The sequence below is a fragment of the Hyaena hyaena genome, unplaced genomic scaffold (genome assembly GCF_003009895.1).
Source record: "Hyaena hyaena isolate Hyena2069 unplaced genomic scaffold, ASM300989v1 scaffold_102, whole genome shotgun sequence".
NCBI lineage: Eukaryota > Metazoa > Chordata > Mammalia > Carnivora > Hyaenidae > Hyaena > Hyaena hyaena.
Window position 1 is genome coordinate 238601 of NW_024080734.1, and position 25570 is coordinate 264170.

At 41.0% G+C, this 25570-nt stretch overlaps 1 protein-coding gene across 1 annotated transcript in view; it reads left to right on the forward strand.

Annotated features, from left to right (window-relative positions):
- Nucleotides 1-25570, forward strand: part of DOCK2 (dedicator of cytokinesis 2) — a 415239-nt gene that overhangs the window by 60327 nt on the left and 329342 nt on the right. The window contains exons 11-22 of the mRNA XM_039235715.1: nt 453-528; nt 1492-1568; nt 2146-2271; nt 3944-4068; nt 9082-9180; nt 11000-11072; nt 11184-11287; nt 13064-13247; nt 13400-13497; nt 15096-15185; nt 16375-16475; nt 17319-17453. Coding sequence (XP_039091646.1) covers nt 453-528; nt 1492-1568; nt 2146-2271; nt 3944-4068; nt 9082-9180; nt 11000-11072; nt 11184-11287; nt 13064-13247; nt 13400-13497; nt 15096-15185; nt 16375-16475; nt 17319-17453 — 1288 coding nt within the window. The remainder of the gene's footprint in view (nt 1-452; nt 529-1491; nt 1569-2145; nt 2272-3943; nt 4069-9081; nt 9181-10999; nt 11073-11183; nt 11288-13063; nt 13248-13399; nt 13498-15095; nt 15186-16374; nt 16476-17318; nt 17454-25570) is intronic.

The window sequence follows — 25570 nt, forward strand, 5'->3', positions numbered from 1 at the left end:
CATATGAGCAGTTTATGAAAAGGGAGTGAGTAGATTTCATTAGTTTCTCAGGGCCTACAGGGAGTCCCTGTGCTTGGGTTTTGTAGGCATAGTAGACACCCAGTACATCTATGTCAAATGCAATCCTGCTTGTTTAATTTCAGAGTCACTGCTCTGATTCTTTCATCTTGGCCTCTGCTAACCCACAGTCTCTTGGATATTTCTGTGGCCTGCTGACCTCCCAGCCTGCTTTGTCCAGAAGTGCTTGCCAGGTGCTGCACATTGTGAACCCTTGCTGTCTGAGTATTGTCTGACGCTGGCTTGCTTGCCTTTTAAGACTTTCCGACCCAACCTCTTGTCCTACAACCTCATGCCATTGACTTCCCTTCCTGGAGCAGGAGAGTGCAAGTTATTAATTCTTTTTTCTTTTCTTTCTTTCTTTTTTTTTCTTTCTTTCTTTTTTTTTTTTTTAGTTATGGACATAACAGACATCATCAAGGGGAAAGCAGAAAGCGATGAAGAAAAGCAACACTTCATTCCTTTTCACCCGTAAGAGATTTCCCATTTCTTTCCCTTCTCTTAAACCACACTCTTTCTCATTGAGGGTTGTTCAAAAGCAGGGTGATTCTTTGAGTTAGTGATAGCCCTGTGGGGCCTCCCAAGAGGAGGGCAGTAAAAGAATGATGATGTCTGTGCCAAGGCACTTGAAACCAACCTGCTTTTTCACCCAGTCATTCATCAAATGTTGTGTATTCAACAGAGTTTGATTGCAATCTGGCAAAGGGCTGGACACTGTACGAGGCATGGGGCATGAAGTGGTCAACAAGATAGACATGGCCTGTCTTCTTGGAGCTTATATTTCAATGGAAAATTAAACAGATAGTCAACAAAAGATTAATGCATTAATTACAAGTAATACAGGAACCATGACTCTGAAGCAGCAGCATATCAGGAACATAGAACAGGGAATCATCACCTAGTTCTCATTGATAGAAATATCCATGACTTGAGAGGAGGGTAGCAAGGAGGGTAAATGTCCTTTTCCTGCTCTGAAAAGGAGTCTGTGAGAAAGCAAGACCCTGAGTTTGAGAATGATGTCCGTCCTTTGTTACCACAAGGATGTCCAAGGAGTATGGTGTTTTGCTATTGGTGATGAGGTCAGTGACTCTCATTAAGGTATGTGATTAGGACTGAGCAGGAAAAGCTCATCTTTGCCACTCTACTGAGCAGATGTTCCTTTTGAGGGCTTAGGAATCTTTCCTATCTAAGAGTCTTTCTAGGGAAAGAAAAATGGCCTCTACTTACAGAAATGATATTCTAAAATCTCGGAGCCATGTTGCTTTGTGCCATTTCCTGATGGCATGTATGTTGTCTGAGTGGACATGGGCAGTCTCACTCTTCACCTAAGGTGTATGGAGGGCCTGGGTAACTTTCTGGAACACGTGGAACCACAAGGTAAGGACCTTATTGAGTGTTCCACATAAGCATTTTGTGCTTTCTTTTCCTTCCCAGAGTGACAGCTGAGAATGACTTCCTCCATAGCCTGCTGGGCAAAGTCACGGCCTCCAAAGGAGACAGTGGAGGGCAAGGTACAATGCCACAATGTACCCAGTGGAGTGGGCTCTGTCTTGGGAGCTCTTGATTCTTTGGAAAACAGATCAAAATCTGAAATCCTGGGAAACATAGCCATCCTTCCAGATAGACCATTGTGAAAATGGGAGCATGTGATCTATGGAAATGGAAACCACATCTCCTGAATCTGGGAGGCATGTCCTAGTGCCTACAGGAAGAGGGGAACATATCCTGTCTCTTATGTGTCAGGCACTTTAATATATCTCCTTAACTGACTTCTTTCCACATTCCTGTGGGATAGGTAGGTGATACCTACCTCACTTTACAGAGGCCGGGCTTAGACAGATGGGTTAGTTTGACAGAAGCTAACATTGCTAGAAGGCACCAGTGGGAATCAAACCCACACATGTCTGGCTCCAGAGCCCCTCTGCTTTCCACCTTTCTTCCTCCTCCTGGGTTGAGTCACTACATCTGATATTGTTTCTCTCTGCTCCCAGTGGTCCCTTCCAGAAAGAGCTCAAGGGGAGAAATGGTGGGAGGGCGAGACTGAGAATACCTTGAAGTTGCCTCTTCATCGTGGGTATTCCCTTCCAGGCCTCTGGGTGACCATGAAGATGCTTGTGGGTGACATCATTCAGATCCGCAAGGACTACCCACACCTGGTGGACAGGACCACTGTGGTTGCCAGGAAGCTGGGCTTCCCAGAGATCATCATGCCAGGTCTGGCTTTCTCCTGGGGTGGGGGGAGGTCCAGCCTGTCACATACATTTTCCTTTTTTTTTTTTTTTTTTTTTTAAATTTTATTTCTGAGAGAGAGAGAGACAGCGTGAGCAGGGGAGGGTCAGAGAGAGAGGGAGACACAGACTCTGAAACAGGCTCCAGGCTCTGAGCTGGCAGTCAGCACAGAGCCCGACGCGGGGCTAGAACCCACGAACAGCGAGATCATGACCTAAGCGAAAGTCGGACGCTTAACCGACTAAGCCACCCAGGCGCCCCCATACATTTTCCTTTTAAAAAGTCAGCTCCTGGGGTGCCTCGGTGGCTCAATCAGTGAAGTGTTTGACTTCAGCTCAGATCATGATCTCACAGTTTGTGGGTTCGAGCCCCGTGATGGGCTCTGTGCTGTGCTAACAGCCTGAAGCCTGCTTCTGATTTTGTGTCTCCCTCTCTCTCTGCCCCTTCTTGCCTCCCCCCCACAAAAAAATAAATAAAACATTAAAATTAAAAAAAAAATCAATTCCTTCTTTTTCTACTACATCTTTTCTATTGGTCTCCATGAAGGTAACCACTGGAAACAATTTTTATATATCCGAAAATCTTCCATACATTCACGTAATAAAGACAAACACATAAATATATGCACATGCACTTTTTCCCCCTCACAGTAGGATCACACTTCATATGCTTCATATACCATTACTTTACATACTTTATATAGAGTTCTGTGATGTGCTTTATCACTTGATAATTTATTATGGACATTCTTTCTACTTTACTACATATTGAATAATTCCATTCTTTTAGGGAGAATATTTTCATTCTCTTAAATTTTTAAACTATTTTTTTTACTACCAGAGGACTCCATGCTCATTGTAAAATGTTCAAATACCATGAAAAGATATAAAGCGAAACGTTAAAAGCTCCCTCAAATCTTTGTCTCCAGAAGTAACTGCTGTTAACATTTTCTGAACGTGCATATAAATAAAAAATAAATGAGATGATAGAATAACGTTCTTCTGAAACTTCCCTTTTCATCTTAATCCCATTTTAGACTTGTGTGCGCAGCTGCTCTCCCTGACTTACTCCTCCTCCCCACAGTGTATGGCGGTCCCCTCGGGGCCTACCCTGTAGTTCCCTGGGACCTGCTTTACCTGAGACATCAGCTCCTTGTGCATTCCCCTGTGGGCTACCAGTTCCGATTGCCCCCCATTCCCGAACACTGCCCCCTCCTGCCCTCCTTCCTGACCCTATGTTCCTTGGACACTTGAAAAGCCACTCTATCTTCTGCACAGTGGAAGGTATGTGGCTGACTGGTTGCTATTCACGGGCCCAGATCAGTTGCACTGGAGCTTTCCTTTGCCTTTCCAGAAGGTGTCACTAGAGGATGGAAATTAAGTGATTTTAATGTTTTAAGAGAAAAACAGCCAATTTTGACCATCCCACCCACCATTTTTGCAACTGATGTCCTAGCATTCCTCCAACTCCTTTTCTGCTCTCTCCTCAGCCTCGCCGATGAGAGAACAATGCTTTTTTCTATCATATCCGATCTTAATTTCATTAATAGATGTCAAGGCAGGGCACTTCGCTTCGGGTCCCCACTCCCGGTGCCTCCCGGTCAGTGTCACTCCTGCGGCACAGACGCCAACTCCTGTCTCTCTCCCTCGGCCTGCAGGGGATGTCAGGAACGACATCTACATCACTCTCTTACAAGGCGACTTTGACAAGTACAACAAGACCACGCAGAGGAACGTGGAAGTGATCCTGTGTGTGTGCGCGGAGGATGGCAAAACGCTGCCTGTAAGGCCCCCTGCTGCTGCCCTGGGTGCCCCAGCCTCCTGGGGTGCTTCTGAAGCTCATAAAGATTGGCTTTTTCCATCCCAGAATGCTCTCTTAACCGCCAGCTGCCTTTGGGATGGCCTTGAGTAACAGAGCGACACTTTAGAGCTTGGTTAGCGTACTGGCCCATCGTAAGACCTCGTCTTGTGTTGTCTTTTACGTCAAAGCAGCTTTTCAATGTCTGTCTCTCTCCTTTTATGATCCCTTTTTCTTTTCTTCTATTTCCTTTTTTTTTTTCTTCTTTTTTGCTTGCCCTCAGCTTATAGGTCAGCTTTTTGCTGTTAAATGTTGTTCTCATTGAAACCTGAGCTCGTTTATTCAGGCAAAATCCATGACAAGAAAAAGGATCAATACAGAGCCTTGGGCTGATGTGGAGACTCAGGATGGCCTCAAAACAGAAATTCCCAACACTTAATCCAACTCCCTGGTACTCAGCAAGAATTCTGATGGAAAGCCTTATTCGTTAATTGGTCTCCAGAGGGCCAACACAGTGTATTCAAGAATGAAAAGCACATTGCTATATTTATACAGCATATGTCCCATATAATATTTGTCATGTGTGTTTACATTTATTTACTTATACCTCCTTTAAGGTTGTCAGCAATTGTGTCCAGTGTGTGGGAGGGCTCTGCTTCTCCATTTCTCCTTTTGGAGTACTGAGCTGAAAATAAAATCAGCTCTCAGCAGCAGTTTCAGTGTGGGCAAATATTCCTCTTAGGCCACAGTAGGTGATTAGATAGCACAGTATGGTGGAGGCCTGAGTATTGATGAGTCATCAGGCAGATTTTGCTACCCTTTACCTAAGAACATAATTATCATTCACAGAGGAATTTACTATGTGCCAGGCACTGGGATGAGTATGATGCACTGGCATTATTGTTCCCATTTTTACAGGAGTGGGGGGAACTAAGCCTTCAAGTAAAACAACTCTTCCAAGGTAATAAAGTTAGTATATGGTAGAGATGCGGTTTGATTCCAGGTTTCAGGCCCTCTTAAACACTTCACTGTAATGCCTATCCATTAAAAAAATCCTCCAGTTTATTTCTCATATCAAAAAATGATGGTAATAACCACTTCTATCAAATTCTGGGAAGATTCATAATTATTTTTTTTAAATTTAAAGTAAATCCCAGTTGTCATTTTGTTGGTAAAGAAAGGCCCCATTAATTAATATCTCGTTGAGCAAAAATCCAAGTGTTTAAGTCATCCTCTTCTTGTTGGATTCTGAAAAGTAAAATAAGTGAGAGACACTTTGCTCAAAAGAACACAAAAGAAGAACAGAGGGCTTTTATCTGAAAGGGAAATTGCATTTCATAAATGTATAGACCATTGCTTTGAAGTTATTTTTATCCAGCTACCTGTTGGAGAACTTTTAAACCTCAGCTTCATTTTTAAAAACACTGATATGCTCGCCTTCAGTGTTGCTGAAGGACAAATTAGAAGGAACATTTAACAGGAATGCAGGCATCTTATCCTGCTTCTGAACCATTCTTCTACCTCTGCACCCTTTCCAGTCACACCCGACCAGGCTGAGCAGACACACTCATCAAAGATGAATATATAAGCAGGTATTCTGGGGGCTGAAATGGAGAGGTAACTATGGGGCACGGTGATAATTTGCAGTTTCCTCTATTAGGGAAGTTAGGGGGGAGTTCAGTTGACTGACTATTGAAAATTGCTAAGGAGGCCTGTGGGAGGCTGTTCTTTCTTTATTTGCAGAAATAAATATTACTGCCTAATTAAGTGTCAGGCAGCACACTCAAATACTTTTGATACTGGTGGGTTCCTGTGGAAACAGTTGCCTTCAGGGATATCTATTTCTTTTCCCCTGCAGGTGCACACTGCCCTTGGCAGAGCACTGCCAGAGGACAGAACAGGTTACACTTGTCCTTGGCCCACTTTGGGGTCTCAGGGACCTTGTTCAGGAGGGGCCATAGCAGAAAAGCAAATTCAGTGGACTCTGGGATCAAATAGATCAGGTTAAAATCCCAACCTCCCTTCCTAGTAGCTGTATAATCTTGGACAAGTTTTATTTGTCTGTAAAAGAGGAATCATAATCTCCTCCTCATGTGGTTGCAGGTTAAACAAAATGGTAAGTATAAGGCACCTGGTATGCAGTAAATACACAGAAACAGGAGGGAGGGTAACATTCAGAGAAGGGAGAGCTACTGCAGGTTGATGCCCTGACCAGGAACTGAGGCAGTCAAATGGTCAATGCGATGTGGATGGATGCCTGAAGCAAATTTAAGGAAAAGCGAAAAGGCTTGGATGCCAGGCTGAGAAACCTCTGCTCTTCTGAAACCAGCTAGATTACCGGGGTAGAGGCAGGGTATGGAGGACAGAATAGTGTAATGGTTGAGACCATGAACTCTGAGGTTAGGCAACCAGGCTCAATTTCCAGTGTGGCCTGGATTAGCAGGATGACCTTGAACAAATTACATAATCTCTCTATGCCTACAATTTTCTGTCTGAATAGGAGACCTGCAACAGTTGCACATTGCTTTTGTGAATATCGAATTAGGTGATCTACATAATAAGTGTTCATTAAAATTAGTTACTAGAAAGGTATAGTAGTCTTCTGGTTTGATTCTTGCCTTGTGGATGCTAATTGGTATCTTCCTGGGATGTGGCCTTGTTGGTGAGAGCACTCTGGTTCTCAAAGTGCGTTCGCATCCATGGTGTCATTTGTTCCTTAGGTGATTACTACCACATAAGTAGTTTGTGTGAGGACCCTAATTTTTCCTTCTGCTGAAGTGTGTCTGCTAAGACCAACTCAGCATTTAAGCCCCTAGGCTTTCTCTCAGATTGCCTTCAATTGACCTGAAACCTACTGGGAGTTCTAACTGCTAACTGGGGACCATGGGGTGGGAAATGGGGAAAATTGTTGAACAGGCTTACTTAAGACACATACAAATCTACATTTTCTCTAAAACCAGACTCAGTCCCTGGTTATGATTCTCAACACATGTGGAAACATTCAATTTTATCTCTGAAGTGTTGAGAGTGAGAGGGTCTTAGGCCTTTCTCAGAGTAGTACTGAAACTTTTTCCTACAGCCTTAGGCCATCAAAAATTTTCATCATCAAGGTAGGTTTGTAGGATTCAGTTGCTCACCATACAACAATTTTACTTTCACCAGAGATGTATGTGTATTTTCAGATTTTATAAGCTACATGGGATTCACTGCAGCTGCAGAAACTCTAAGCCCATAAATGTCACTAGATATAAATCGTAGGCAGCTGGAAGGTTGTTATGGAACACTGGACAGAGAGTTAGTGGGGCTGAGATGTATGCTGGCTCTGCTACCTTTCTGGGCAAGTTACTTAATCTCTCAGGGCCTCAGTTTACTCAATGTTGAAATGGGGATAATAGCAGTGAATATCTGAGGTGGTTGTGAGGATTGTATTAAGTATGTGTAATGGGCTCAGCATAATGCTGGACAAAACACTCTCTAATTGGTTAGAAAAACTTTGAAAGTATATTTATAGGTCAGTGCCTCAAAAATTTCTAAAAGCCATCTCATTGAAAACCAAGAGTGTTGTCTTCCTCATTTTTAGATCACTGGTTATTGTTTTTGTTGTTGTTTGTTTGTTTGTTTGTTAGAGGTAAGTTCTGAAAGGATGCTATATCCTTATTTTGAAATGGAGTCAATTAGGTTGCAAGTCATTGTTGCTCTACAGCTTGGAAGTAAAGAGGGAGAATTCTAGGGAGAGAGAGGCAGGATTCTCCTTCCCACAAGTTAGCGTCTCTCATTGAGCGGTCCCAAAGTGCTTGCATGTGGCCAGTTTTGGTCATTTAACTTGGTGGTGGTGGTAGGGGGAGATGACAAGGATCCATTGGTGAATCAGATGGAATCTATAAGAAGCAAGGAGTCTGTCATCCTAAAAATGCCCAGAGGCACACAGTGTTGCAATTAGGGAGCCCAGGGCTCTAAAATCAATTTTTTATCCCTAGATCTCTAGAGACTAGAAGTAAAATTCTGTTGGTCTAGTATAAAACACATAGACCCTTTCTGAGTGACACTAGCTAAAATCTTGTTTTGGGGCCAAACAGATAGAATGAATATAAAGAGAGAGAAGGAAGGGACTAACCTACTCTATTAGAAGATATTCCTTATTACTCTGAGTGTGATTTTTATGGCAAACACTAAATATCCTATACTCTGTATATCCTATGCTTTGTACTCATTCTCTGCTTGGAATGTCTTTCCCACATTTCTGCTCAGAGCCAACTTGGAATCTTTCTTCAAGATTCTCAACTGTCATCGCCTCCAAAAATTCTTCCCTGAATCCTTAGGCTGCACTTAAGTGTCCTTCTCTGTATTCCACTGTAGTGAATACATATGTCTACTATTACATTGCATTTAGTGATTTGTCTGCTTATCTAAAGATTTCTCTGCAAACTGTGGACTCTCATTGCAGATTTAATATCTGACTAATGCCCATTTCCCAGCACTTGGCATGGGTCTGATACTAGAAGATGCTCGGTAGCTGCGGGGCTCCCTCTGCCCCTGTATCTGTCTGCAGCTCATGCTCTCTCCTATCACCCAACTTCTGTGTTAGCATCAGAAATCCATCAGAATGCTGCTTGACTGATCTGAGCCTGTTTGTAAACTTGGTGCACATTCAGATTTAAGAAACAAATAGGATTAATAAGACTGGCAGCATGTAGTAACTCCAAGACTGGTTACCATTTACAATAAGTCAGTCACGTCAGTGCCTGGTGCGCTTCAATGATTTCCAGAATGCAAGTAATAGAATTTCTGTAGTTAAGCAGCTGTCACTCCTGGGGCCAGGGATGTTCATGTATAAATCTGTAATTTAGAAGGGTACCTGGCAGAAGGATTGGTGAAGGGAGGGTTTTTCCAGGCCCTAACGCCATTGTTGGCCTTGGAACCAAAATTGGCCAAGCACAGAAAATGGCAGTTCTATAGTGTTGATTTTTTTTCTCTCTCTCTTTTTCCCCCTTGGGTCAGAATGCAATTTGTGTAGGAGCTGGGGACAAGCCCATGAATGAATATCGGTCCGTTGTGTACTATCAAGTCAAACAGCCACGGTGGATGGAAACAGTCAAGGTAATGATGATGATGATGATGATGATGATGATGATGTTGATGATAGCAGCAAACATGTATCTAGGGGTTCTGAGACACCTCCCTAAGACCTGAAGCAAAACCCTGGTGTGTGTCCAGTGGTGTGTCAGGTAGTGAAAATGGTGGCCCAAAGGGTGAGTACTCTGTTTTTCTTGATCGCCCTTCACTGACTCAGGACCAGCCACTAGAGAATTGTCAGTGGTCTTCTTGTGGACAGTGCCCAGCCTACAAAGTTATGTCATTCTGCTCAGCAGTGAGGAGTGACAGAGCTTGCAAGCAAATGTGAGGCTATAAAAGATCACTAATGCCTGAAAGATACTCTCTTGGGAAGATGTCTCAGACGAAAGTGGCATTAATCACAAATATTCACATTACCAGATTGTCACACTAAGTGGAAGGGCATATTATGCATTGGAAGAAGAATTTGGAATTAATTCAGTGAACAGGGAAGCTTGAATATCTCTACATTGTAATTAGTAGCATTCTTTATTCACTCTGTTCTCTGAACCCAAACTCAAGATGTTCATTTAACTTCCTTTTCCAAGATAGCTACCCAGACCTCAGTGGTTCTTACCCTGTTACCTATATTCCTGTTTTCCTCAGTGAGTCTTCCCAAATGCACTCTCTTCAAAATGATGACCTACCCAACTTCATAGTCAGAAAGCTCTTGGACCACATTGTTTTTACTGTGTTCTCTCGTACTCTAGTTATTTCCCTTTGCTAGCCCTTCTCAGATGGTTGTTAAAATATGCATCTCCCCATGTGAACCATAAGCTTTTTGAGTTGCAGGGCCTCTGCCTTACATCAACATGGCCAGCACATCACATGACCATAGCTTGGAGTAGCCATTCAATTCACAGTGAAAAAATGAATTGGATTGCAGTCCTTCATGAGGTTCTCAGAACAAATCCCTTTGTTCTGTCTGAAATTACAAATGATGGACCTCTTCAGGCTCCAATTTCATTTTCTGGAGCAGAAAGTGCCCCAAAGTATACATCTATTTGGCTTTTAACAGTCATCTCTACAGTGTAAACTTGTCCCTTTAAAAAATCAAAATGGCTTCCTCACAGGTATCTAAACTTCTCTGCTTTGGCTTGAATTACAAGTTATGGAGAGAGCTGTGAGGTGGTGGGAGGTGAGCAGTCCATGGCCAGACCTGATGTGTATTAATCAAAGGGGCAGTAGACCAGCCCTGGGCAGTTAAATGGGTGACCAAGGAGTGGGTGATTTGACTCTGTCTTCAGAAGTAAAAACATCTTGGTATCTGTCCAAGGATGGGAATGAACCCTAGGATTTTCCCAAATATTATTGGATTCAAGCATTTGTGTGAATTTGCATAAACAAGGGTCCTCATGCATACCCTCTAATGACCATTGTTAATTTGCTCAGCCCTGCTGCAATTGCCAGAACTCCTGGAGTGTGTAAGGAAAATGTGCATTGTGCAGTTTGCAGTGCATCAAATCCTGTGCTAAAGTTATGTGACTTTTATATCAATTTGGGAAGATTCATTTTAACCCACTATAATTTACGGACCTCTTTTCATTGGCTAGGAATGCAATTTGCCAAATGGATTACATTTGGTACTTTATTTTCTCTTCATAGCTAGTTCTTATGTAATTTATTTACAGTTCATCAGGCTTGATGGATGGGTAATAAATCAGCATGCAGCTCTCTCAGTTAAATGGTCAGGCTGCCTTTTGTGGGGTGTGTGTGTGTGTGTGTGTGTGTGTGTGTGTGTGTGCTGGAATGGGAAAGTCTGTTTAACTCATTGTCTCCTGAGCTCTGGTTTCTGCCTACCAAGGTGGCTGTCCCTATTGAAGACATGCAGAGGATCCATCTGAGATTCATGTTTCGACATCGATCATCCTTGGAATGTGAGTACCTGACCAAATGGCATCTCTGAAGCTCCCCTAAGGGAAGAGGAATGAGATAACTGGGTAGCCCATGTGTCATTTTTTTTCCTGACCTCACAATGCTATTTCCAGCTAAAGATAAAGGAGAAAAGAATTTTGCCATGTCCTATGTGAAGTTGATGAAGGAAGATGGGACCACTCTGCAAGATGGGTGCCATGACTTGGTCGTCTTAAAGGTACCATGAGTTGGATTAACTGCAGTGAGCGGGGTACAGGAAGCCAAGGGAATATGGCAGGATTGCTTAGTGGTTAATAGCAGGGACCACAGAATCACACACACCAGGGTTTACCAGTCATGTGGCCTTGTGCAAAATCTTAACTTCTCTGCCTCTGTTTCCCTCTCTATGGACCCTCAGTGAATAATTGTGAGTATCATATGAGACCACTTCTGTAAACACAACTATGATATGTACATGCAACATTGAATATGTGGAAAAGCTTATTGTTACATACAGACTAGGCTATTGACTGTAAGGAGCCCTGTGGGATATATAGAAGACCAGCAAGAAACATTTGAGAGATGCTTCACTATTGCTAATGGAAACGTATCAGATTCTGGGATCCTGATCCTGCCTCTGACTAAATCTGGAATCATCTCACATGTCTCCCTCAGTGTCAGTTTTCTTTTTTTCTTAAGTGTTATATAATATTTATGACAAACCATTGAGATGGCCCATGTGGAAGGGCTCTATAAAAGTGTGTATAGATATTGGCTGTCATTATTTTGCATCATGAGACTTGGACTGTTTATAAGAAGTGGGGAGTGTTTGCCTTGATCTCACCCACATGATACAACCTCTCTAATGGCAGCAGGATGCCTATGCTAGCACCTGACTGGAGACAAAGCACGTGGTTGTGAAATAAGACAGGGCTAAGTGGTTGGCATAGGGATCCAATTCTTGTCCTTGGCTCTTGCTCAACCTTGGGGGGCTGAAAACATCCTTTTGCCTATGGTCTCCTTGGCAAACATGCCTCATCAAGGCTTAATTACAAGGTACCCTTCTCTGAGTCTCTCTGGCTTTTCTGGAAACCCACACTTTCCTTCTTTTGCACAGCTCCTGTCTTCTCATTTATGACACATCAAAGTAGTTCTTAGCTTGAAAGCCATTCTTCTCCAGTAGATTGTGAACTCACTAGGGGCAGGGGCCCAGTTGTAGTCAGTTTTCAATTTACTTATTTTCCTTAAGTATCCTTTTTCTTATCTGTAAACTGAGGGTGATAGCAGTGTATACAACAGTGACAGCAGCAACTGTGAGGTTTAAATGGAATGAACTAAAGCATATGAAATACTTAGTGCAATAACCAGTACAAAATAAGGGATCCATAAACATTAACTCCTATAACACCTACCTCTAATCATTCATTTCCACGTGCCAAGGGACTTAGGTGTCTATCAACTCTGTTAAGATCTCTATACAAATTATTCCCATTTAGTCTGCTCAGAATTTCTAGGCAGTAGGTAATATGATTAATCATTAGTTTAATCATTAGAAAAATGAGACATATCCAAACAATGGGTTCAAGATGACATAGATTTGTGAATGGTAGAACAGGGTCTAGATCCCAGGACTTTCAGATTCTAGTGTGTTTGCTGTGAATTTCTCCTTTAACCTGATTCCTTATCTTGCTCGTGGGCATATTTTAAGATCTCCAGAAATTTAGGAGGAATCAAAATGGCCTGCCAGGGGAATCATCAAATTCCCTCTGTGCTATTAATGAAGTTCACAGAGCCTTGAACTGGTTGGTCAATCCTTTTTCCATTAATGTAGCTTTGAGTTCTTGCCTGGTTTGTGGAAAGATAGCCCTGATACCAGCTGATATTTACTGCTTCTCTGATGATTTTTCTAATTCTGACCCTCTGTACCATACAATATGTAAGGTGGCCACTTCAAACTCTGTGTGGCATTGGGCTTCTACTTCCTTGGGGAAGTAATAAAGGTGTTTTTTTCCAGGGGGAAAGTAAGAAGATGGAGGATGCCAGTGCTTACCTGACACTTCCTTCTTATCGACACCATGTGGAAAACAAGGGGGCCACCTTGAGTCGAAGCTCCAGCAGTGTTGGGGGGCTCTCTGTCAGCTCCCGGGATGTATTCTCCATTTCCACCCTGGTGTGTTCCACAAAGCTCACCCAGAATGGTAATGAAACCATCAAGAGTTGTATATATGTAGTGTGTGTGTGTGTGTGTGTGTGTGTGTGTTTGTGCGTGAGTGTGTGTAAGTCCAGGAAGGTCCTGAATGGACAGTTTAGTCTAGTAATAGTTATTCTGCTTGTCTGGACTCTATTTCAGTGGGCTTGCTGGGTTTGCTTAAGTGGCGTATGAAGCCTCAGCTGCTACAGGAAAACTTAGAAAAATTGAAGATTGTCGATGGAGAGGAAGTGGTGAAGGTCAGTGGGGCTTCATTTTGTTAAACCATGGGTGGCTTCTGGGGGCAAATGAAGTGTTGAGGAAGATGGGACTTTTTCTCTAACAATGGGACATAGTGTCTCAGATTGCCACGAGAAACCTTTATTGGGAAATTCAGAGGCTGATTTGGTTCAATGATGCTGAAAACATGTTGAGTGGTAGAAAACTATGGTTGTGTTCAGTTTCTGGAAGGAGATCAGCTTGGGTATAGATCTCAGCTCAACCACTCACCAACTTTAAGTGATAGTATGAATATTTTGTGGGGTTGTTGTGAGCATTCAAGGCAGTAATATTTAAAAATTACTTAGCATAGTCTCTTACACAATATTGAACTAAACATGTAAGTCATACAGATTTCATTAAATGATACCTATTCATTATTTTTGTTGTTATAAGTTGCTATGAAAGTGTGATCTCTTAGTACTACCTACTGTTACTGTTAGAAATAAAAAGTATTCTTAGTTCCTATTGCTTACAGAATATTATGTATCATACATGAAAGAAAGACATTAGGGCTCACATTTTAAGTGAAACAAGCAGGAAACAATACACATGTCAGATGTATTGTTGTGTCCATATGGTATTGGTGAATATAGTGTCTGAAGTACAGATCTAATGAAGCAACCCTTCTCTCCAGTTCTATGAATTGAGACAAATGTTTCCCACAGGTTGTGATGATCTTATTTCCTTCAGGAATTTGGTCCAGCTAGAAACTCTGAGATTAAACATTTGTATTTGGTAGCTCTGTGTTTTCAGGGACTGTAGGAAATATTGACCCATTCTCTAGGAAGGAAGAGTATCAGATTTTAGTTATTTTCCATACATGGAGAACCAATGGTAGAGTTTTCAGATCAGTGCTTTAAATATGCACCATTGATCCACCTACTTGGTTCAGCAGTAGAAAGAAAATTCTCCAGACATCCTTTCATAAGGTCTATCGTGTTTGGGCAGCTTGGAGAAGCATCTAGGAGACAATTACATTGTCTCTAACTTTGCATTATTTTTTTCTATTTCTAAAAAAAAAATTTTATTAAAGTATATACATAGAGTTAAATATGTACAAGCCCTTACCCTAAGAGTATAGTTCACTGTATTTTTACACATATACACACTGATATACACACCCTCTATATCAAGATACAGAACACTTTTGGCATTGAAGTAGGCTCCTCTTACCCCTTCTCAACCTCCCCTATATTGAATGCCATCATAGATTTTTTTTCGCTTGTTCTTGAATTTCATAAAAACAGAGTAATAAATAATGTACATTGCTGTGTCTGACTTATACTCCACACGGTTCTCATGAGGGTTATCCTTGTTGTTGAATGTAGACGTAGTTTGCTCTTTTTTATTACTATGGAGTATTCTGTAGTATTAAAATACCATCATATATTCATTCACACTGTTGATTGACAATTGGGTTGCTCCAAGTTCTGGCTCTTGTGAAGAAAGCTCCCTGGAACTTTTGAATGCAGCATGTGGTAGATGTGTATTCTCATTCCCTTGGGGATACACTGAGGAGTGGGGTTTCTGGGTCACCTGCGCTCTTCTCTAATGTGACCTTCATTACTTTGTCCAGTTTCTCCAGGATACTCTGGATGCCCTCTTCAATATCATGATGGAGCATTCTCAAAGTAATGAGTACGACATCCTCGTCTTTGATGCATTGGTAAGAAAGAAGCGACGGGTGTTTAATGACAGTAGACATTGATGTGTGTCTCACTGTGAGAACACTGAGAACTTGTGGCCCCTGGGGCCCTTTTGTGAATTTCTTTGGAGGTATTGTGATTTTCGGTAATTAGAGCAATGAATGAAATGCTGAGGATTTGGGGATTTTTTGTTTGTTTGTTTGTTTGTTTGTTTGTTTCTAGTTCATTTGAAAGCATGGTAGGGTGAGTGAAAGGGGAGTTTTAAATGTTGATGTCATATTGGCACTGGCTGTAAGTATGCGAAGCTAGATACCATGAATAATGGCTTTAGCTTTCCATGAATGCTGGGAGCTTATCTTTGGCCAGGTTGTGAAGCACCCAAAATGTTTCCTACCTCCTTCTTTCTCATAGTCTCTAACTTCCCAGAATCATTACATCCTCCTGCATACCCAGAACATTTTATAGTGGCATGCAATCCCAGTCCTTCCTCTTCCATCTTCCCAAATGATCTGTTCCTCCTCTCTGTCCCAACTCATGTTTTCTTAGTATCATGTCCACAGTAGGGTATCAGTGACCAATAAAGTCTTTTTTTTTCCTATTGCAACTCACTTTATTTTGTAATTTTTTACATTCTTTTCTTTTCTTTTTTTTTTTTTTACAAATAGTTTATTGTCAAGTTGGTTTCCATATAACACCCAGTGCTCATCCCACAAGTGCCCTCCTCCATGCCCATCTCCTCCCTCCCCCACCCCCACATTAATACATTAACTGCTTGTTTCAGTGACACTTACATTTTAAAAAGCTTACTTGGAAACAACTGTGACTTAATGCAGTGCTTCCCAAAGGGTCTCCTGGAAAGGTAGCCTGTAAGAAGTGCTAGACATTGTATGACCCTCTCAGAGATTCACAACGCATGTAGGAATGCTAAAAAGTCCTAAAGACCCTGAAGTAAAGATGATAGTCTAACAATGATATCCTGAAATTTGTCAAACTTATCTGACCATGAAGCCCTTTTATCCTATAACACCCTGTAACACACTTCATGAAACACTTTTTACAAAAGATACTACTTTAATGAAACAGACTAACAATATATTAGTGAGTTAATTCCTTGGCAAAATAATTTTGCTGGAGATTTAATTGTGCCATGTGATTATGGCTTCTTGTTGGGTCTGACCCCCAAAACCTGATTCCTTGAATTTTCCTCAGATCTACATAATAGGACTCATTGCTGACCGGAAATTTCAGCATTTTAACACCGTTCTGGAGGCTTATATTCAACAGCATTTCAGTGCCACCTTGGCTTACAAGTAAGTTACTGTACACATGGGGATTTCTTATCCACCTCCTACTTGCCCTCCAGAATGCCCAGGGCACAAGGAACTTGAGTATTTTCCTCTTGTACTGGGCTGTGTGAGTTCTTCCTTTTATGATAAGACCCAGTCCATGATGGGTTATTTGGATTAAATAAAAATATACAAACCCATAGTTTAGAATGAATATTTTTTTGTGGTAGAAGTACATGAAAGCATTCATTCATTCAGTCGGTCAGCTATCAATTATTGAGCAGTACTTGTAGTAGACACTGGAATTCAGAGGCTAGAGAGGAGAAAGTGCACATGCCAAGTAGCCCATTATAGCTTGGACACAGAGCATTGATGGTTACAGGCGGGAGGTGATGCTAGAGAGGTTGGGGAAAGGCCGGTTTTCCAAAGGGCCTTGAAAGCCAGGCCAAATAGTTTGAAGTCTCCTTGCTGGTAATGAAGAAACATGGAAAGTTTCTCAGCAAGGGAATTCCATGATAATATTAGAAGTTTTTTTTTTAATCGGAAACAAATGCTGAAAAGAACATTATCACACCAATATTTCCACTTATATCTTGATTATGACTAGTTTTCCTAGTCAAAAGATTATTTTTCCTCACTAGTTTTTCCTTTGATGGCTTTTAATGGGCAGGAAATACTAATTCACTCCCTGTATTAAATACATATATTTTAAGCAGAGTTATTTTTATGGCTACAAATGAGTGAGTAAGCTTAGCTGTACCACCACCTTTAACCTTTGATTGAATGCTTTATAATTTACCGAGCAAACTAATCACCATGCTGTGAGTTAGAAAGAGATGTATTTTCAAAATATAATCCCTTATTCAGGAAATTGATGACGGTGCTGAAGACTTACTTGGATACCTCCAGCAGAGGGGAGCAATGTGAGCCGATCCTAAGAACTCTGAAAGCTTTGGAATATGTGTTCAAGTTCATTGTTCGGTCGAGGACATTATTTTCACAGTGAGTGCTTGTTATGTAAGAGTGATTGATTAGTTCTGCAGTTCCTCTGGGATACAACAGTATTTGTGTCATCGGAGAGATTCTTTTATAAAATTACAACCAGCCATTGATCAAAAACAACTTAAAAATCCAACATAGAGAGTTATGAATAGGTTATAATTGTTCCCTCCAAGCTCATTCAGGGAAAAATCTAAATCTTAACATGTTATAGAGTTATGTTTCATCCAATGAACTTGATTTGTGATTTGAGGCTCTTCTGTATTTCATCTATCATTCTTCATTTGATTTGAGATATGGTGAAAACTTTCCAGGAATCCTCAATGATAGAGGTCCTGGGAGTGGAGAGAGCAGAACTTGGGGAGTTTGACAGCTATTTGGCTGTGGCAGGTTGTGCATGACAGATGAGATGGTATTTACAGTTGATCTGTCTGTCCTTGAGATCTTAGTAGCAACAACTGAGCTGACGTGTTAGCACACCTAAGAGATTTGATGGTTGATGAACAGTTACCGAGGTGAGCTGCTCTTTTGAAGGGCTTCAGAGATGGAGGCATTCAAATGCAACATGCAAAAGAACAATTGATGTTCATCCTGGCTACAAGGAAGGCAAAGCTAGGCAGGGGCTTGGATATGATTGTGTGTATGATCAAGTTGTTTGTGTGTGATGGGAAATAAGAAAAACATACACGGAATGTATTGTCTGGATTCTCATCAGTGTAAACAAAGAACATTCAACTTAAACTGATTTAGGAAGAGTAGGACTTTATTTTATTTCACATTTTTAAAAAAATCCAGAGGGCAGTTGGCCTCAGACATGGCTGCATCAAGATAATTGATGCCATCAGGATAGTCTCTGTCTCTCTAGATCTTGCCTCTGCTTTCCTTTTGTTGGTTACCCTCTGAGGCAAGTTTTTAAATGTGAAAGCCACTGGAAGCCTCAGGTTCCTATTCTAATTTAAGCAACTGTAAGTCCTTTGCTGGTCCAGCAAAATCCTGTGCCAAGAACTATCTTTGGTCATGTGCTAAGGAAACAGTATGACCAAGGAAATGCATGCAGATTATGTGTTTGTAGTCTCATGTGTACCTCTGGAGCCATGGGTCAGGTCATCCACTTATCCTGCAGACTTGTTTAATTGGAGAGATGGCTTCCTAAAAGTAAGTAGAAGTCTGTTGTCATCATTTTGACCAACTGATGGGCTACAAAAGTTTCATACTTGACAGGCATCTGAAATGTTAATCATTTCAGATTATCCTGAAACATTCTTTGAGATTTCAGGTGAGAATAGAAAGAGAGAACTGTCTTGCACCATGTCACAAAACATATGTTCATTCTTCTTTTTAATTTTGGATTCTTTTTCAAGTCTATATTTTGCCTTTTAGAATTGATGCAGATTTTATTTATTTATATATTTATGTGTTTATTTATTATTAATTTAAATCCAAGTTAGTTAACATATAGAATAGTAATGATTGCAGGAGTAGAATTTAGTGATTCATCACTGACATATAATATGCAGTGCTCATCCCAACAAGTTCCCTCCTTAATGCCCATTATCCAACTCCTCTCCAGAAATTCTTAGTTTGTTCTCTGTATTTAAGAGTCCCTTATAGTTTGCCTCCCTCTGTTTTTCTTCCTTTTCCTTCCCTTCCTCGATGTTCATCTGTTGTGTTTATTAAATTCCACATATGAGTGAAATCATATGATATTTGACTTTCTCTGACTGACTTATTTCGCATAGTATAATACACTCTAGTTCAGTCTATGTTGTTGCAAATGGCAAGATTTCATTCTTTTTGATTGCCAAGTAATACTCCATTGTGTGTGTGTGTGTGTGTGTGTGTGTGACATCTTCTTTATCCATTCATCCATCAATGGACATTTGGGCTCTTTCCATACTTTGGCTATTGTTGATAGTGCTGCTATAAACATTGGGGTGCATGTGCTTCTTCAAAACAGCATACCTGTATCCCTTGGATAAATACCTACTAGTGCAATTGCTGGGTAATAGTGTAGCTCTATTTTTAATTTTTTGAGGAATTTCCATACTGGTTTCCAGAGTGATTGCATTAGTTTACATTACCACCAATAGTGTAAAAGGATTCCCTTTTCTCCGCATCTTCACCAACATCTGTTGTTTCCTGAGTTGTTAATAGCCATTCTGACAGGTGTGAGGTGACATCTCATGGTGGTTTTTATTTGTGTTTCCCTGATGATGAGTGATGTTGAGCATCTTTTCATGTGTCTGTTAGCCATCTGGATGTCTTCTTTGGAAAAGTGTCTATTCATGTTTTCTGCTCATTTCTTCCCTGGATTATTTGTTTTTGTTTATGTTTTTTTTAGGGGGGGGTGTTGAGTTTGATTAGTTCTCTATAGGATTTGGATAGTAACCCTTTATCTGATATGTCATTTGCAAACATCTTCTCCCATTTTGTAGGGTGCCTATAGTTTTGTTGATTGTTTACTTTGCTGTGAAGAAGATTTTTCTATTGATGAGGTCCCAATAGTTCATTTTTGCTTTTGTTTCCCTTGTCTCTGGAGACATGCCTAGTAAGAAGTTGCTGCAGCTGAGGTCAAAGAGGTTGCTGCCTATTTTATTCTCTAGGATTTTGATGCTTTCCTGTCTCAAATTTGGGTCTTAAATCCATTTTGAATTTATTTTTGTGTGTAGTGTAAGAAAGTGGTCCAGTTGCATTCTTCTGCATGTCGCTGTCCAGATTTCCCAACACCATTTACTGGAGAGACTCTCTTTTTTCCATTGAATATTCTTTCCTGCTTTGTCAAAGATAACATGGCCATACATTTGTGGGTCCATTTGTGGTTCTCGGTTTTCTTCCATTGATCTATGTGACTGTTTTTGTGCCAGTGACATACTGTCTTGATGATTACAGCTTTATAATACAGCTTGAAGCTCAGAATTGCATGCTTCCAGTTTTGGTATTCTTTTCCAACATTGCTTTGACTATTTGGGTCTTTTCTGGTTCCATACAAATTTTAGAACTTTTTGTTCTAGCTATGTGAAGAATGTGGTGTTATTCTGATATGGATTGCATTGAATGTGTAGATTGATTTGGGTAGTACCTACATTTTAACAATATTTGTCCTTCCAATTCGTGAGCATGGAATGTTTGTTTTCTCATTTCTTTATGTCTTCTTCTTTATTTCATAAGTATTCTATAGTTTTCAGTGTACAGATCTTTAACCTCTTTGGTTAGGTTTATTCCTAGGTATCTTATGTTTTTTGGTGCAAATGTAAATGGGATCAATTCCTTGATTTCTCTTTCAGCAGCTTAGTTACTGGTGTATAGAAATGCAACTGATTTCTGTGTGTTGATTTTTATATCCTGTGATTTTGCTGAATTCATGTATCAGTTCTAGCAGCTTTTTGGTGAAGTCTTTCAGGTTTTCCACATAGAGTGTCATGTCATCTGTAAAGAGTGAAAGTTTGACTTCTTCCTTGACAATTTGGATGCCTTTTATTTCTTTTTGTTGTTTGATTGCTGAGGGAAGGACTTCCAATATTATATTGAACAACAGTGATGAAAGTAAACATCTCTTTCCTGTTCCTGACCTTAGGGGGAAAACTCTGTTTTCCCCATTGAGAATATTAGCTGTGAGTCTTTCATAGAAGGCCTTTATAATGTTGAGGTATGTTCCTTCTATCTCTACTTTCTTGAGGGTTTTTACTAAGAAAGAATGCTGTGTTTTGTCAAATGCTTTTTCTCCATCTATTGAGAGGATCATATGGTTCTTATCCTTTTTTAAATTAACGTGATATATCACATTGACTGATTTGCAAATATTGAACTAGCCCTGAAGCCCAGGAATAAATCCCCCTTGATTATGGTGAATAATTTTTTTTAATGTACTCTTGAATTTGATTTGCTAGTATCTTGTTAAGAAGTTTTGCATCCATGTTCATCAGGGAAATCAGCCTGTAATTCTCCTCTTTAGTAGGGTCTTTGTCTGGTATTGGAATCAAGGTAATGCTGGCTTCATAGAATAAGTTTGGAAGTTTTCCTTCCATTTCTTCTTCTTGGAACAGTTTGAGAAGAATTAGTATTAACTTTTCTTTAAATGTTTGGTAGAATTCCCCTGGGAACCCATCCAGCCCTGGACTCTTGTTTTTTCAGAGATCTTTGACTACTGATTCAATTTCTCTACTGATTATGGGTCTGTTCAAATTTTCTATTTCTTTCTGTTTCAGTTTTGGTAGTTTTTATGTTTCTAGGAACTTATCAATTTCTTCCAGATTGCCCAATTTGTTGGCAAATTGCTCATAATATTCTCTTTTTATTGTTTGTATTTCTGCAGTGTTGGTTGTGATCCCTCCTCTTTCATTTGTGATTCCATTTATTTTGGTCCTTTCCTTTTTTCCTTCCTTTTTTTTTTTTTTTTTTTTTTTTTGATAATGGCTAGGGAGTTTATCAATTTTGTTAATTCTTTAGAAGAATCAACTCTTATTTTCGTTGGTCTATTCTACTTTTTTTTTTTTAAATTTTGATATCATTGATTACTGCTCTAATCTTTATTATTTCACTTTTTCTCATGGGGTTTGGCCTTTGTTTGCTGTTCTTTTTCTAGCTCCTTTAGGTATAAGGATATGTTGTGTATTTGAGACCTTTCTTCCTTCTTTAGGAAGGCTCTTCCCTCGTCAGTGCTGCTGAGGCTCTAAGTCACTTTTGGCTTCTTAAGGAGTAGGATACTCTGTTATTTCATCACAGCATATGGAACATCATTGATACAGATAAAATACCCAAGATGCATTTTGGGGGATAAGACAATGCATTTGGTCAGAATAGATGCCTCTAAAATAATCCAGGCCTAGGGGCACCTGGGTGGCTCAATTGGTTAAGTGTCCAACTTCAGCTCAGGTCATGATCTCACGGTTCATGGGTTCGAGCCCTGTGTCGGGCTCTGTGCTGACAGCTCAGAGCCTGGAGCCTGCTTTGGATTCTGTATCTCTCTCTCTCTCTCTCTCTGACCCTCCCCTGCTCACTCTGTGTCTCTCTCTCAGAAATAAATAAAAAACATTAAAAAAAAAAAATAACCAGGCCTAATCTTGAGTTTTTTCTCATGAACAAAGTATAGGCTGACCTACAAAGAAGGTCTAGGGCCTCATGCTGAGGGAAGATGGTTTTCCTGTGTCTTGTTCATTTTAGAATCTTGATCAATGGTCTGCTCTCCAGGTTGGCATCAAAGACATCGGGAAGCGATGGAGGTATTTCCCCATATTAGGAGGGCATTTTACTTGGGAAACTAGAAAATAGAAAGTTTGAAATTTCTAAGCCAGCTGGTGACAAATCATAATACAATTATTACTTTTGGGACTTATTGTGTCTGGTATTGTGTTTCATTTTGCTGTTATCTCTTTGTCTTCTTTTCTCATGTGTATAATTTCAGCTGATCTAGCTTCCATTATGTTCCCTTGCCATTTTTCTTTTCATATACTGCACATGCACGTTTGCAAAGGCTAGGGATTATCCTGTATCAAAATGTAGGATGCAGTTGCGTAGGGGAAGAAGAGAAGTTGTTGAGAAAGATTGGATTTTTTAAGGATTATTTATTTCTATCACATAGCCAAATAATGTGATTCACCTGTGTTCTCTCTTATGTCACTGGCTCCTGTGTCAAAGTCTGGGACAGGTGTCTAGACATATACCCGTGCCATAGTTGCATTCTCCCCTCTCTTGAAGCTGGGAGAGCAGGTTCAAGCTTTCACCATAGGGAGGCAGGCTTAAAAATATGGGAAACTCCTAAATCATGGCAAATGTGTCCAAAAGATGCTCAGTAGCCATCAATATGACCAATATCCATTAGGCTTTTCTGGAATGACTGAGCTTCTGGGAGATACAGAGCATAGTGAGAAACATTCAGAAAAAGTGGAAATGATTATCATCTAGGCATTGAGCTTCTTCATAAAATTTCTTGCAGTACCTTTTATCCTAAAGCTCAGACAACCAGCTGAGCTGGTCCCTGAGATTTCTAAGCTGTGGAATTACTCAGAGTCCAAAGCAGCCTGTGCTTCCCTGAATCACATGATGGGCACTGAATAGCTTCCGTTTCTGCTGGCCAGGCACGTAGAAATAAGGCTGCAGTGCTGGATGACTCTAAAACAGAGAGGACCCAGAGCACAGTGCTACAGTGGGATTTGTTCCCACTTGTCTGTGGTCCTTCCAAACCCTAATGCTGCCATAGGCTAGAGTACTGGGGGCAATGTGTGCTAATGCTTATGTTCATGTTGTACTGGTCAGCATTGGCTCAGTGATGGCTAGTATTCCCACTAGACAGACTTGGGAGGGAGTCATATGTTTGTCCCTGTACCCAGCTTAGTGAGTGATCTACCCTCTCTGAGCCTCAGTTTCCTCATCCATAAATGGGGATAAACCAGCTCTTAGTGTTTTAATGATGAAATGAAATTACATGTAGAAATTTCTCCACATAGCATCTAGTACTTTATTTCGTAAATGTAACTAACATTACCTGTTACCATGTTTTTACCTGGACAAGACAGCAGGGGTGCTTATTTCAAAAATTCAGATTTAAGTTAATAAATGGTGTCTTGATCCATGCTCAGAATTTGGCTTACTGTTCATGCTATCCTAAAGCTGTCTTGCTGTGTTTGTTTGTTTGTTTGTTTGTTTTTAAGGAGGAAGGGATATCTTTCCCAGGTGTCTGCTTTTTTTAGGATAACAATGTAGGGACTTTTATGGCCTCGTGAATTCACCTTGGTCTGTTGCTGGCCCATTGACTGGCCTGTGCTTATATCTGCTGTGTGTGTGGTCAAGCCCTGTGGGCCCAAGCAACTATGTACCCACCTCTCTGCTCCCTGCTTGCGCTGCCTGTCTTTGCTTTTGTTTCATGCCTCCTGCTCTCCTTACAGACCTACTTATTCACTTCTTGCTCTCTCCTCCTTCTCTGTATGCTCCCAGTCTCCTGGGGCTGCTCTTGCATCTCCATATCCCTCCTTCACCTCTCTCCTCCCCACCTCCTTTGCTTAGGAGAGGCTCTCAGCTCCATGGTTAAAGGCACAGACTTTGGAGCTAGCTACTTGGGTTTGAATTCTGCATTGGAATCCTACCACTACATTTAGTAATGTTTATGACCTTAGGCAGATTATTTTGTCTGCCCAAAGCTCAATGTCCTTGCGTGTAAAACAGCCATGTATGTACAAACCCTTGCAGGGCTGTGGTGCAGGCTAAATAAGGTAATGGATGTCAGGCACTTAGCACAGCGCCTGTCACAGAGCAAGCGGCTATAGTTATTATCACCTGCTAAGTACATTTCACCTGTTACCTCCATTAGTTTCACAAAAATCCTATGGAGAACCTCATCTCCCCACTTCATCTGCTCCTACTCTTTTTTTTTTTTTAATTTTTTTTTTAATGTTTTATTTATTTCTAGGAGAGAGAGAGAGACAGCCTGAGCAGGGGAAGGTCAGAGAGAGGGAGTCACAGACTGAAACAGGCTCCAGGCTCTGAGCTGGCAGTCAGCACAGGGCCCGACGCGGGGCTCGAACCCACGAACCGCGAGATCATGACCTAAGCGAAAGTCGGACGCTTAACCGACTAAGCCACCCAGGCGCCCCATCTGCTCCTACTCTTGACTCACTCAGTGCCAGTCATGCAGGCCTCTTTGCTGTGGCCCAGGCCCCTAACTCAGGGCCTGGGCACCTCCCCCTGATATCTTCCTCACTTACTCCCTCTCCTCTTTCACATCCCTGCTCACATGTCTCTTTCCCTACCCTATTGAAAATTGCAGCTCCTGCCCCAACACTTCTGATTCCCCTCCCTGTCACCCTGTGTTTGATCTTTTTGCCCCCTTCCCCAGAGAGCTAATCACATGGTAATGTACTATACAATAATTAAGAATGCTTTTGTTTATTGCCATCTCCCTGCTAGAATGGCAGTCCCCAAGCGCCTGTCTTGGACTATTTCATGCTGTCTCCCATGCGCTGAGAATAGCACATGGTGGCTCTGGCATTCGTTCAATGTGAAATGGGATGCCATTTCTGTCCCCCTTTCAGAGATAAGGAAACTGAGGTTTTGATTCAAACTTAAGAAGGTCACACTGCTAAGAATTAGCAGAGTGAGGCTTCATATTCTACCTCATCTGATTAAGC